The 13,648-nt window shown below is 39.5% G+C and overlaps 2 protein-coding genes across 3 annotated transcripts in view; one reads left to right on the forward strand and one right to left on the reverse strand.

The window, feature by feature from the left end:
* The window catches only part of ME3 (malic enzyme 3), a 326,185-nt gene that overhangs the window by 225,320 nt on the left and 87,217 nt on the right, over window positions 1–13,648 (forward strand). The gene's annotated exons all lie outside the window — the stretch shown is intronic.
* Window positions 1,182–13,648, reverse strand: part of LOC140505058 (uncharacterized) — a 31,663-nt gene continuing 19,196 nt past the window's right edge. Inside the window, exons 2-3 of the mRNA XM_072610621.1 lie at window positions 3,494–3,664; window positions 1,182–3,406 (exon numbers count right to left, since the gene is read on the reverse strand). Coding sequence (XP_072466722.1) covers window positions 2,111–3,406; window positions 3,494–3,565 — 1,368 coding nt within the window. The 5' untranslated portion in view covers window positions 3,566–3,664 and the 3' untranslated portion in view covers window positions 1,182–2,110. The remainder of the gene's footprint in view (window positions 3,407–3,493; window positions 3,665–13,648) is intronic.

Raw genomic sequence — 13,648 nt, forward strand, 5'->3', positions numbered from 1 at the left:
GGGCATGGTGGAAAACTCAGAGAAGTCTCAAAGCAGAGCAGCAGGTGAGGAATGAGATGATCAGAGCTGAGTTCCCTTCTTCAGTGGAGGTTTTGAAGTTCATGACTCCATCCTCCAATGAGAGGGGCAGAAGGTGGTGATGAGGTGGAGAACAAGGCTGATGCGATCTTACAGGATAAATGAGCTTTCTGGGGCATGATGGATAAGTCCCAAAGTAGAGCAGGCAGGTAAGAAATGGGATAGAACTCCTGGAGAGCTTCTTGGTGAGCAGAGGCAGAGCCTGAGCCTCCTCTGGAAACAGAAAGTTGACCTAGGCTATGGGACCCAGTTCCACAGCTTCTTAAGTGTGAAATTTAAAGTGAGAAGGGGAACTGAGGGTAAGAGTAAAGGGGAGAAGGAATAATAATAATGTTGGAATGCTCTGTAGTATGGAGGCTAATCATCCAGCTCTGATTTTAGAGTATGAACTTTCTTTCCCAGACCATAGCTATTACGTTCTTCCTGAAAATGTTTGGGAGTTTGGGTGTGAGTGAAGACATGTATGAGTGTGTGTGTGTGTGTGTGTGTGTGTGTGTGTATGTGTATGTGTCTATGTGTGTGTAATTGTATTTAGCTTTCAAGACTACTAGGTTACCTTGAGGATCTTGATTTTAAACCAATGAAGTATTTTAGGCTAAGAGTCTTGACCTCCCTCTACCACCATTCCAAAGCTGTTCACATCATATAATAATAATAGCTGAATTTATATAGTTCTTTATGTGCATTTTGATCATCACATCAGGTCTGTGAGGTAAGTCCTATAGCTATTTTTAACCTCATTTTACCAGTGAGGAAACTAAGGCTCAGAAAGGGAGGCAGTGTGGTACACTGGAAAGAGCACTGGTTTGGAATCAGAGGACCTGGATTCAAATCCTCCCCCTAATGCCTTCTTCTTTTTTGATGTTTTAAGCAAGTCCCTTAATCTTCTTGTGCCTCAGTCTCCTCATCTGTAAAATGAAGGGACAGGACTAGATGACCTCTGAGGCTTGATGTAAAAAAAAAAAACAACTAGTTGGTTGGTAGGTAGTGGATGGGTTCATTTATATAGGCCAGAGAATGGCATTCCCACCCACCCACCTCTAATTCAACACATATATATTGCTTGGTTGGTTCACCAAGAGAAAAGGACTCTGACACTTATCTTTTTTTAATGCTTAGCAAGCTTTATTTGATTATATGAGCATGTGTGTTAGTAACTAAGTAAGTTTATTTGTTAATATGCATAGAATGGTATTTGTTTTGCTGGTAGTACTGGCAGAGCTAGTAGTCTGGTACTACTTTGTACCTCTGTAGTCTGGTCTCCAGTTGGTTGGATCAAGTATTTCATATATGGTGTGTGTTGGGTTGAAGCTTTGTAGTCCTCTTAGTTTTCCTTTTATTATTAGTTTTCCTCTCCAGTAGAAAGATGCAAACATAGTGATTCTTGGGTTGTTTTGTCTGTAATCTTCATGTTGATTTGTGTATTGTGGACTTAATCTTAGAAATATTTGTCCTGGTGGATTGTTTTCACAGATAAATGGTGCCATTGTTTTGAGATTTGCTGGTCTGTCATAGTGTCCTTTTTTGTCGACGATTGGACCAAATGGATGTACAGGTCCTTGAGTGTCAATAGCACAGAAGTCTGAGTATGTGTTGAGATTAGTTCGGTTGGTTCTGTAGTCATCAGCTCTTTGTGGTACTTGGTCTTTTGGCCCCTCAGTTACAAACCACCAATGTATCTTTGCCACCAGCTATTTCTGGTATCAGTTGCTTGCCCTTCCATCCAGAATATTTCATCTGTTGCTTTTCCAGAAGCATTTACTGCATCGGTGTCGCTTGGATCTTTTGCTCCATGAGCATAATCATAAACTCTTCTAACAGTTCCATTACCATCTCCCATCCAGTATGTTTCATGTCCACTAGAGCTTACAGAGTCCCATACTTTTTGAGCTCCCTCTGGTCCAGCACACACTGCTGGTCCACCTTTCCCTGTTTGAAATACATATTCTGGGAATAGGTGTCCTACTTGGTGATTTCTTTTTCTGTATGCTTCTGAGTAACCTACATCTGGTCTTGCAGCTCTAACTCCCTGTTATCCTTTACCACCTTCTAAAACTTTGGCTTTTTTATTTTCTGTGAAGTTTGGTTCTATTCTTGGAGCGCTTCCTATTTTTCTGGTATCTTGTATGTTTTTTCTTAGGTTTACTGTGTTGCAATTAAATTTATATTTTCCACTGTACCAACTATCTCCTGTTCTTAATATTTCAGTTGGTATAGAGTTCTCAAATGTCATGAAAATTGTGCTGAATTTTGGTATGTCTACTTTGTTTGTGTATCCAGCACTACTTGTTGATGGTGCTACTGTGAAGTCTGAGAAGTAGTTGAAGTAATATCCAAATTGATGGAGTTTGTTGGTTTGCCATGATTTGTAGCCTAGGGTGCTTAGGAGAGATCCATCACAACTCCAAGGGAAGATGTTTGTGTCTTCAGTGATTAGGATTGTGGCTGTTAAGTCATTAGTGTATTGTGTTTGTGGTGGTACTGTTGCAGTTTCTGTCACAGTTTTTATGCTGATGTTGAATATTTCTTGTTCTAAGTCAATTAGTTGGATGGTTGAGCAAGTTATTGATAGGTGTTGAAAGTCAGCTGGTGACATCCATACTTCCCAGGCATTGTGGTCTAGTACAAACCATGGTGTTAATATTTGTGCATGTCCTGAGTCTTTCATGCTGCTACATTTGTCTGTGTCTCCTACTCCAGCTGATGTTTTGTCTTCTGTCATTTGTAGAGTGTAGTCTGAGTTTTCTGTTTCATTTAGTATGATGTATCTGGAAGCATTGCATGTAATTATTACTTCATCACCAATAAATTTCCATTCAGTTGTGTTGTTGTAGTTTCCTGTGGATTTTCCAGCTCCTCCTCCTCCACCAGCTACTGCTGGTTTGTCAGATGGTGTTGTAAATAGGTCTTCTTTCATGCTCTCTTGTGACTGGTCTGACATTTCTTCTCTGGCTTTTTGTCCAAGTACTCTTCTTTTTTTTGCTAGGTTTACAAAAATGTGTTTTGGAGCAGGTCTTTTTTTTGAGTTGGTTGGTGGATTAAAGTCTGTTTTGTCTTTTTTAGCTGCAGGTGCCAGTTCTGGTGCTATAAGTTTTTTCAGTTTGAATGCTTTGCTTCCTAACCAACCACCCCAGTCTTTTGCTTTTTCAGTTTTTTGGATAAATTCAGCATCAGCTTGGTTGAAGTATGTATAAGGGTTACGTCCCAGTCTGAAGATGATGATAGTGTTCGTCGTGTTGTTTGGCAGCTTTATCACTTTTGTTAGTTGGTTCTCCTTGGTCGAGTGTGTTTCCTGGTCCCATGTACTTGTATCCTGGCAAGGTGTATCCTGTAAGCCAGAGAGTTACATTTATTAGTGTTATAATGATTGGCGCAGTTTGAGGTAGATGGTTAGTAAATGGAAGTCTTGGCTTACCTTGTCTGGGTCTGTTGATGTTTGGCATTTATATAAAGGCACGCTCCATTTCTTGATCCAACCACCAGTCATCAGTTCCGAATCCAAAGTCCTCAGTGTGTAGTTGCATGCTGGTTCCTTCGAATGGATCTGCTGTTTCTGGTTGTTCAAGTTCAGAAACCATCCAGTGCTCTATTGAAACAATTCTTTTATTGTATAGGTTGCAAATGGTTGAAGTCATTGACTGTTCTTTTTTGGTTTTTTCTAGCTTCATTTTTTTTAGCTTACGGCTCTATTATTTCAGTGTTTGGATTTATATTTTCTTTTTGCATTACCTTATCCATCTGCTCTTTAATTTTAAGTCTAGTTGGGTAGTCTAAAAAATCAAATACATTTGCTGCATCAGTTGTTCTAGCATAAAATTCAGTTTCATTTAGGTATTGACGTTGCTTAGTTAGAAAATAATTAACTACGTATTCTTGCATATTAATTTCTTTAACATACATCTTTTTAGTTTGGTTATTTCTGTAGCACATTAAGTCAACCCAGTCTGTGTCCTCCACCAACTTTCTGAACTGTATGCTATCTTGTACAGAGAGATTTTTGTTTAGTATAGTTAGTAAGTACTTTCCCCATTCCATAGCAAGTCTTTTCTGAATCCATTTAGCATTCTTATTATTGTTGCCAATTGTAAAAAGTAGTACATGCACATGACCTCCTACGTATTTACCAACTTCTGCCTGCACGAACATTGTGACATCATCAGGTTGTAATTTTCTTATAGTAAAGAAATTAAAAAGACATTTTTGAGATGTGGCAAGCCAATTACTCATGATCACGGCTTCTTTGGTAGCAGTTTGAATTGAGTCTATGCATTTTCCAGCTCTGAAGGAAGGGGGAAACCCTATCTGGGGTTTTCTTGGCAAAGATCCTAGAGTGATTTGCCATTCCTTCTCCAGCTCATTTTACAGATGAGGAAACTGAGGTAAACAGAGTTAAGTGACTTGCCCAGGGTCACACAGCTAGTAAGTGTCTGAGGCTGTATTTGAACCCAGGAAGGTAAGTCTTCTTGACTGTGGGCCCAGTACCCTATCTACTGTGCCACCTAGATTAGAGTTGTACAAAAGTGGAATGGAATGCCTGGGGGAAGTAATGGGTTTCTCATTATTGGAGATCTACTAATGGAGAATGGGCCCATTATATAAGGAAAGGAAATCCTTTCCCTGGTATGGGTTGGACTAGATGACCTCTGAGCTCCTTCGAGAGCTGAGACTCAATGTGTACATAGTTTGGGTAGGAATGGGTGACGGCAGGAGTGGAGAGTCTCAGAAGCACTCATCCTTGTCTTTATTCTTCTGTTCCTGGTCCTATGAGGATATAAGAGAGGTAAACAGCAAGATTTTTTTTTTTATTAACTTAATTTTTTTTAGTTTTTAACATTCACTTCTGTAAGATTTTGAGTTCAAAATTTTCTCTCCCTCCCTCCACTCCTTCTTCCCCAAGATGGCATGGAATCTGATATAATCTATACATGTATAATAATATCATACATATTTCCACATTATTCATATTGTAAAGAAGAATTAGAACCAAAGGGGAAAACCATGAGAAAGAAGAAATGAGAGAGAGAGAGAGAGAGAAAATAGTATACATTGATCTCCATTCAGACTTCATTGTGCTTTCTCTGCATGTGGATAGCATTTTCCATCCTGAGTCTTTTGGAATTGTCTTCGATACTCATATTGCTGAGAAGAGTTATGTCTATCAAAGTTGGTCATTGAACAATGTTGCTGTTACTATGTATAATTTTCTCCTGGTTTTGCTTACTTAACATCAGTTCATGTAAGTCTTTCCAGGTCTTTCTGAAGGCTGCTTGTTTGTCATTTCTTGTAGCATAATAGTATTCCATTGCATTCATATATCACACAGCTTGTTCAGCCATTTTCCAGTTGATGGGCATCCCCTCAGTTTCCAATTCTTTGCCACCACAAAAAGAACTGCTATAAATATTTTTATACATGTGGGTCATTTTCTCATTTTTATGATCTCTTTGTGGTATTGCTGGGTCAAAGGATATACACATTTCATAGCCCTTTGGGCACAATTTCTGGTTGCTCTCCAAAATGGTGGGATCAGTTCACAGCTCCACCAGCAATGTATTAGCGTTCCAATTTCCCCACGTCTTCTCCAACATTTATCATTTTCCTGTTTTATCATGTTAGTCAATATGATAGGTATGAGGTGATACCTCAGAGTTGTTTTAATTTGCATTCCTCTAATCAATAGTTATTTAGAGCATTTTTCATATGACTATAGATAGCTTTAATTTCTTCATCTATAAAGAGTAAGGTATTAGGATACTCCATTTTATCATGCAGAAAACTTAACCTTTATAAATGAGGTGATTTGCTTAGTCCCAAAAATTATTTAATAAGCAAATGTTCAGTGTTTTTCCCCATCCCATTCATGTATACACGTGAGTCCCATATTAAGAAAAGCCAATATACTAAAATCCAAACTCACGAAGTAGTCAAAACAGAATGACGGAGATTATTCCCTTACCAAAAGGATTCATGACTACTGGTGGTGCAGTAGAGAGAGAGCTCTAGACTTTGAATCAGACAGACTTGAGTTCAAATTCAACCTCAGATACTTAGTAGCTATGTGATCCTAGGCAAGTCACTTAACCTCTATTTGTTTCAATTTCCTCAACTGTAAAAATACAGATAATAATAGCATTTACCTTTGAGAGTTGTTCAGAAGATCAAATGAGGTAAATTTGTAAAAAGCACTTAGCACAGTACCTGGCACGGATTGTTCAGTCATTTCAGCTATGTCTGACGCTTCGTGACCCCATTTGAGATTTTCTTGGCAAATATACTGGAGGGGTTGGTTTGCCATTCCCTTTTCCAAACTGCAGGAGCTTTATAAATGCTTATTTCTTTCTCTTCCCTTAAATAGCGAGAGCTAGAATCACAGACAGGGCTAGGAGGGATCTCCAGCTGCCTCATTTTACAGATAAGGAAACTGATATCAAAAGTGCAAGGTGACTTGCCTGAGATCACATATTTAGAAAGTGGCTGAGCCATGACTTCAGCCCATGTGTCCAGATTCCAAGGACTTTACTTTCCGCACAGTTCCATGTTTCCACCTCACCCAGTGTAATTCAAAATAATGATTCACTTTGCAGCATCTCTGGATGCACCTTCTTAGGAATACCTCCCTCATATAAAGCAGGGCACAGCTGAGCTGCCTTTGGCTTGTCTCCATGTTATATTTCATATCCATCCTCTTTCTCTCTGCTCCTACAACCACCACCCTGCTTCTGGTCCTCATTACCTTGCACCTGGGCTACTGAAATAGCCTCCTAATTGAGCCTAACCTCCAGTCTCTTCTCTCTCCAATCCATTCTCCACATAGCCACCAAATTAACCTTCCTAAGGTGCACATCTGACTGTCCCTCCCCAGCTCAGAATCCTTCTGTGAGTTCCTAACAACCTCTAGGTTAAACTCCTTTAGCTTAGCATTGAATTTGTTAAATAATTTGGATCTGACTTACCAGTCCAGTCTTATTTCATATTACTCTCTGTTACCTCTCTACATTCTGGCTAAACTGAGCTACTAGCTGTTACCCCAAATCAGGATATCACCTTCTGCCTCTGTGCATTCATTTAAGCCATTACTCCATGCCTGGAATGCACTCCTTCATCATATGCCTTTCAAAATTCCTACCTTCTTTTAAGGCTCAGCTGAGGTCCATGTCTTCATTGAAACATTCTAGATGCTCATGTTCTCTTCCTCTTCAAATTTTAGTATAATTGCCTATTTATATACCTGCTATATTCCCTACCCCTTCTCCAGGTAGACCGTAAGTTCCCTGAGGTCAGGGATACTTCCTTTTTTTCATTCTTCTCTCTCTCTCTTCTCTCTTTCTCTCTGTCTCTCTCTCTCCCTCTCCCTCCCTCCTCCTTCCCTCTCTCTATACCCAGGATATACCAATATAATATGTGTGCACAGTCAGTCAATGTCATTCAATAAACATTTATTAAACACATACTGTGCATTAGGCACTGCTTAGTACATGATTTCTAAAAGTCTATTGAATTGAATTAAATTGCCTTCCTAAAATCCATATCACTGAGAGAAATTGATTTTGGGATTTCCACCCCATGGTCATTCAGTCTGGGGGAGGGGGGCACATTTATTATGTATATGTGTTTTGTCCTGGTTTTCCTTTTTTTTAGCATCTTAATAACCTGACTGCATGTGTGCCTCCATAAAACATCCTAAAGTAACAAGAAAAGAAAACTACTCAAAAGCCATAGGAAAAAAAAATCCTATATAGGTTTCCTGTTTGAGGAAAAACATCTGTCCTTAGCAGCCTTGAAACTCTGAGTCCACTTTACCTGCCAAACCAAGGAAGGTTTAAAACAATAAATATACGGGGCAACAATCCCATGAGGAAGGGATTTCCCACTAGGATGTCCCATGACTAAGTTCCTGAGGCAAGGGGTTGAAAGGAAAGGAGTCCTTTCCTGATTACTCACTTCAGTCCTTCAAAATATCCGGCCTGTTGCTCACCTGGTCCTCCCCAGAGAACCACACTAGTCACTGTGTCCTACACGTCTAGTCCTTTCTTTTATTTGCCTACATACTACTCTTTTTCCGACTTCCTATTTTTCTTCTTTATTCTTTGTGTTCTGAAGTCACCCCCTGCTACCCACACCATGGGTTCTTGCTGAAGAACTGGAGGAAATCATGGTTATGGTGCTCTTGATGGGTTCTGGAAGGTTGGGTAACTAGCAGGCAGAATCCTTAGACTTATCTAGACCCTTGAGGTGGGATACAGCAATTAGACCCCATGTGACACTAGCTGATCTGAGAATGAGGAGTCATCCTGGAGGGGTAGAATGGAGAGGGCCACACTTGGAGTCCAAAGACCTAGCTCTGATATTTACCAGCCTTGCAACCTTGAGTATGTCATTTTATCTTCTGCAGTCTCATTAATCTTATCTGTAAAATGTCTTCCCTTGGTTGACTCAGATTCAGTCCTTCTATCCCAGGCCTGAGGAGAGGATTGCATAAATTATTACAGCCTGATAATTCATTACTTGGGGTCAGCCTTTTGGTGATGAACTTTTCCAAAGTCAGTCAGGCTGATCCTCAGATACAGATGCGTAATGCACTGAGCTCAAGTCATATAATGATAATCATAGAGAGACAGTGAATGTGGTATTGTGGATAGAGAACAGGCCTCAGAAATAGGAAGAACTGTGTTCAAACTCCACCTCTGACAGATACTGGCTCTATGACCCTGGGCAAGTCACTTAACTTAACTCAGTGCCCTAGACAACTCTCCATAAGTTAAAGAAAAGGTGGTCAACTTAAGAGATTGTTTTCATCTAGGAATTCCCTATACCAGTGAAATCACAAACAATGGAATCTTATGCTAATAATGGTAATGATACTCAGGACCCTTATTGTTAATAGACCATGAATGTGCTAAATATATAAAGAATGTTTTAGCTATTTGGATTTATTATCTGATCCCTGGACTCAACTTGCCATCTCCTACCTTTGTGACTTCATACAAGCCTTCCTCCACACCTGGAATATATTCCCTTCTCATCTCTGAATTTCAGAATCTTTCTTTCTTCAAGGTTCAGTTCAAGGGTCACCTCTTTTGTAAACTTTCAAATGACTCCATCACCCCCTACCAAAAAAAAATCTGTTCATGCTTTTTCTCTCTCCTCAAATTTTCCTAAAGTACTTTGTCAGATCTGTTTCTTGCTCCTGGTTCCCAATCCCTGTCCCCAGCTCTCCATCTTGAATTATATATTGGGCTATTATAGTCAACTCTTTTATGTGTATGTGTAATTGTATGTAGTAAAGATTATGCTTAAGACACACTGTTTTTTGTACTTAAACTGTCTTAACTATGTGAGCTCTGTGAAATGGTAACATCTGTCAGAATAAATATCCTGGTATCTCTCAAGTTATTGGCAGGTATTTGCACTGAAATTTTGCAATAAATTTGCATATTTGCACTGAAAGTGTCTTACTAAGGGGAGGAGGTAGATGGCAGGGAGGATGTCTAAGTGAGATTTCAGTAAAAACTGAAGGTCTACAGTGGTTTAACAGACTAAGACTTTGAAAAGTTAAGTTAAAAAGGAAAACATTCAGATGCAAAATAGACTGTCGAGTCCTGCGTATATACCAAAATTGCTTATGAAGTGGCCAGCAAGACAATGAATCCAGCCTCCAAGTTACAGACTATATTTATACAGTTGTGTCTAGTCACTCATATACAGAAGATTCCCAAGGAAGTAGAGGAGATTTAAAAAAAAATGCTGATCATCCTAAGAGATAGGCTGGTTTTCTAAGAGGTAGAGGAACTAGAGACCGAATTGTCAATATTCACTAGATTATGGAGAAAGCAAGAGATTTCCAGAAAATGTGTCAGGTCCCCAAAGAGATGGGAGTACCAGATCATCTAGTTTGTCTCCTGAAGAACCTGTGTGCAGGTCAAGAAATGAATTAGAACCAAACATAGAACAACTAATTGGTTTAAGATTAGAAAAGGAGTACAGAAAGGCTGTAAAGTGTCACTTTATTTATTTAATTTATATACAGAACATATGATGTGAAATGCCAAACCGAATGACTCAAAAGTTGGAATTAAGGTTGCCAGGAGAAATAAACAATCTCATATATGCAGACAATACTACTCTGATGGCAGAAACTGAAGAGGAATTAAGAAGCCTCTTCATGAGAGTAAAAGAAGAGAATGTAAAAGCTAGCTTGAAGTTTAACATCAAAAAAACTAAGATCTTGACAACTGGTCCCATTACTTCCTGGCAAATAGAGGGAAAAGAAGTGAAAGCAATGTCATATTTTATATTCTTAGACTCAAAGATCACTGCAGATGGCAACTGCAGCCATGAAATTAAAAGACACTTGCTTCTTGGAAGGAAGGTTTTGTCAAATCTGACATACTAAAAGCATACTAAAAAGGAGAGATATTGCCTCGCTGACAAAAGTCTGTACAGTCAAAGCTATGGTTTTTCCAGTAGCAATGTATGGCTGTGAGAGCAGTACTGTTAAGAAAGCTGAGTTCTATTGAATCAATACTTTCAAATTGTGGTGCTGGAGAGTTTTGAAAGTCCCTTGAATCACAATGAGGTCAAATCAGTTAATACTTAAAGAAATTAATTCAGGCTACTCACTGGAAGATCAAATACTGAAGCTGAAACTTAAATGATTTGGCCACATAATGTTGGGAAAGATTGAAGGCAAAAGTAAAAGGGAATGGCAGAGGGTGAAATGGATAGATCGTATCATGAAAACAGTGAACATAAACGTGGACTGACTTTGAGATAGTGGAGGGTAGAAGGACCTGACATGCTGCATATGCTCCATGGGGTTAGGAAGAGTCAAACACAATTGAATGACTGGACAGTAATAACAACAAAACCAAGGGCTGACAACTTAGCTGAAAGAGACCCTGTAGAACTCCAGTTAGGGATGTACTGGAGAGTTAATTGTACAATTGTGAGCTTCAATACCTTGGAAACCGGAAAATGTTGCAAATTAAGGCTTGACTTGAGGGTTTGGTTGATTTCTAGACTTAGAAAATGATAGTGGGAAGTGTTAATAATAAGCATTAAACTTACAAGTGCACTGTCCAACGTAACCTTGGCAGTAGCTGAAAAGATCCCTGTCACACTCCAGCTAAAGACAGTTAAGTACCCTTCAGCCTAGTCAGTAGATAAAGGTGAATTAAAAACTATAGCTATCCATTAAGGAGTGAACTGAGGGCATTGACCTGTTCAGCAGCAGTATCTGGAAGCCCAGTAGCAAAGTAGCCAGCCCAATATAATCTAGTAGCCACTCCCTAGTGACCTCCCCAGCACTATTCAGCAATATAGCAGCCTGCCCAAGCTAATTCAACAACAGTGGAACCTGGTGAGGAGCCAGAACAACCACTAAGTGACCTGCCCAGCCCAACCCAGCAACAGATCCAAATGAGTCATCATGCCTAGGAGGATCAAACCCAGATGAACACCAGTCCAGCAGAGAAAATATAGCCTGCCCAGCTAAAGAGGAGAGGGATCCATAATGAACAGTGAGGACTGTCTAGTGAGAGAGAAAATATAAAATTCTGTGGTTCCTGAGTTAAGAGTTGCCTTAAACATGTATGTCCTGTTACCATTGTACTTTGGGTTCCTGCCCGCGCTTTCTTCCTCTTAGACTCTCGAGGAAAAGTGTGCCTTTGGTACTGGGGAAAATTATTTGTAATTACTGTTCTTGCTGTGCTACTTGAGTAAATGCTTTTGCTCAAGATCTACTTCAATACACTGACTGATTGTTAAGGGGAAGGGAATTGTTGATGGCTTATAGACTAGTGTTTTGGAGAATAGGTACCCACAGAGTGACCCTAGAACCTTGAGAATAGTAACAATCATCCCTCTGGGGACCCAATTGGCCAGTGATAGTGTGAGTTGGGTGAGTAACTTTATGTTACATAAAGTATTCAGCAATACCACAGATATGACTACTTAAACTCTCAACTATATAAAAGTCATCTCAAAAAAAAAAAAAACCGGTCTGACTTAAAGGAAACACATTTGAAAAAATTATTGTTGTGCATTTCTACCTGAAATAAAAAGAAAAAATTGACACATTTTCTCTAGTGGATCCTAAAAATATAAAATCCAATAATTAAAATCATGAGTGGAGAATCACTCTAGTAGGTCCTTGTAAATGCAAAGGACCTAACATTTATCCCAGACAAAGTTCTACATGTAATGACACCCTGTGGATACTCTCCCAGCTGACATAATTACTAACAAGTCAGGTTCTCAGAGTTCCTTTGGCTGTCTCTTTCCCTTGACATCCTTTGGCAGTGGCCCAAAAGGGCTGTGGGCTTTTGCTAATGCTATCAGCTCAAGCCCTAATTCCAGTATATTCCCAATATTAGTCACCAGTGATTACTTCCCCAATATCTCTTGCCAATACCACTCCCAATAGATTTTGTTCAAAAAGACACCTTCTATCAGCCTTTCCAAAATTTCTTTATCCTAGGCTTAACTGAGTTTAGGGGTGAAAGAGAGATAAACAGCAATTAGGTTCTAAATGTCACCTTGAAGGAGGGAAAAGAACTTGCCCCCCAAATCCTATCCCTGTGTTCCCCACATGAGCTATAGTCTGCTCACTCACAATGATCCCTCTCTCCAAATGAGAAGATGTGAATCTGCCTGTTGCTATGTTCCATAAATACTTTTCTAAACCAGAAGGTCCATTTGTTTTTCAGCTTGAATCCACCACATTGATTTGGCAAGTGAGATGAAGCGGGGGTTGGGGAATCGTTTGGGTTTGCAGACTTCCTTTGCCATGAAAAATCATAAGGAAACAGCCTTGAAAGAAACCCAAGAAACCTGGGGCAGTGGGGGAATTGGGATCGGGGGAGGATGCTTGATGTTTTCTAAACCCTGTTACAGAAAGTTGTATTTGACCTCCTTTTCAATAATAGGCATAGCTTACAATAGAAGCATAGAATTTTCTACAGCACTTAGCTCAGTGCCTTACAAATAATGGGTGCTTAATAAATTTTTGTTGAATTGGATGGATTTGGCTGTAGAGAAAAGACTATAAAGTAGAGAGATAAGATCACTGGACTGGGAGTCAAGACGTGAGCTTGAGTTCTAGCTCTGGCACTAACTAGGTATGTGACTTTTAAACTCATAGAATCCATCAACCAACCAACAGGAATTTTTTAAACCTAAGTCTACTGTGTGACAAGCATTCTGTTGAGCACTAGCTCTTTCTGTAATCTTACCTTATTAAATGCCAACTAGGTTATAGTCCCTGTGCTAGGCACTGCAGATACAAATACAAAAATTGAAATGATCCTTGAAGAGTTTATTTTCTATCAAGGAAGGCAAAATGTAGATATATACATAGAGAGAGAGAGAGTAAATATAAGGTAGTTAAATACCAGGTGAAGAGGGAGTACATTCCAGGCATAGGAAGCAGCCAGTGCAAAGAAGGCACATAAATGGGAGATGGATTATCATGCATGAGGCACAAGGAAGAGGCCAGTTCTGAACTAAAGAGTACACTGGCTCAGGAGAAGAAAGTGAGGCTGATAACCTTGCATAGCCCTCCCTCACTCAA

The sequence above is a fragment of the Notamacropus eugenii genome, chromosome 5 (assembly GCF_028372415.1).
Source record: "Notamacropus eugenii isolate mMacEug1 chromosome 5, mMacEug1.pri_v2, whole genome shotgun sequence".
In the NCBI taxonomy this organism is placed as follows: domain Eukaryota; kingdom Metazoa; phylum Chordata; class Mammalia; order Diprotodontia; family Macropodidae; genus Notamacropus; species Notamacropus eugenii.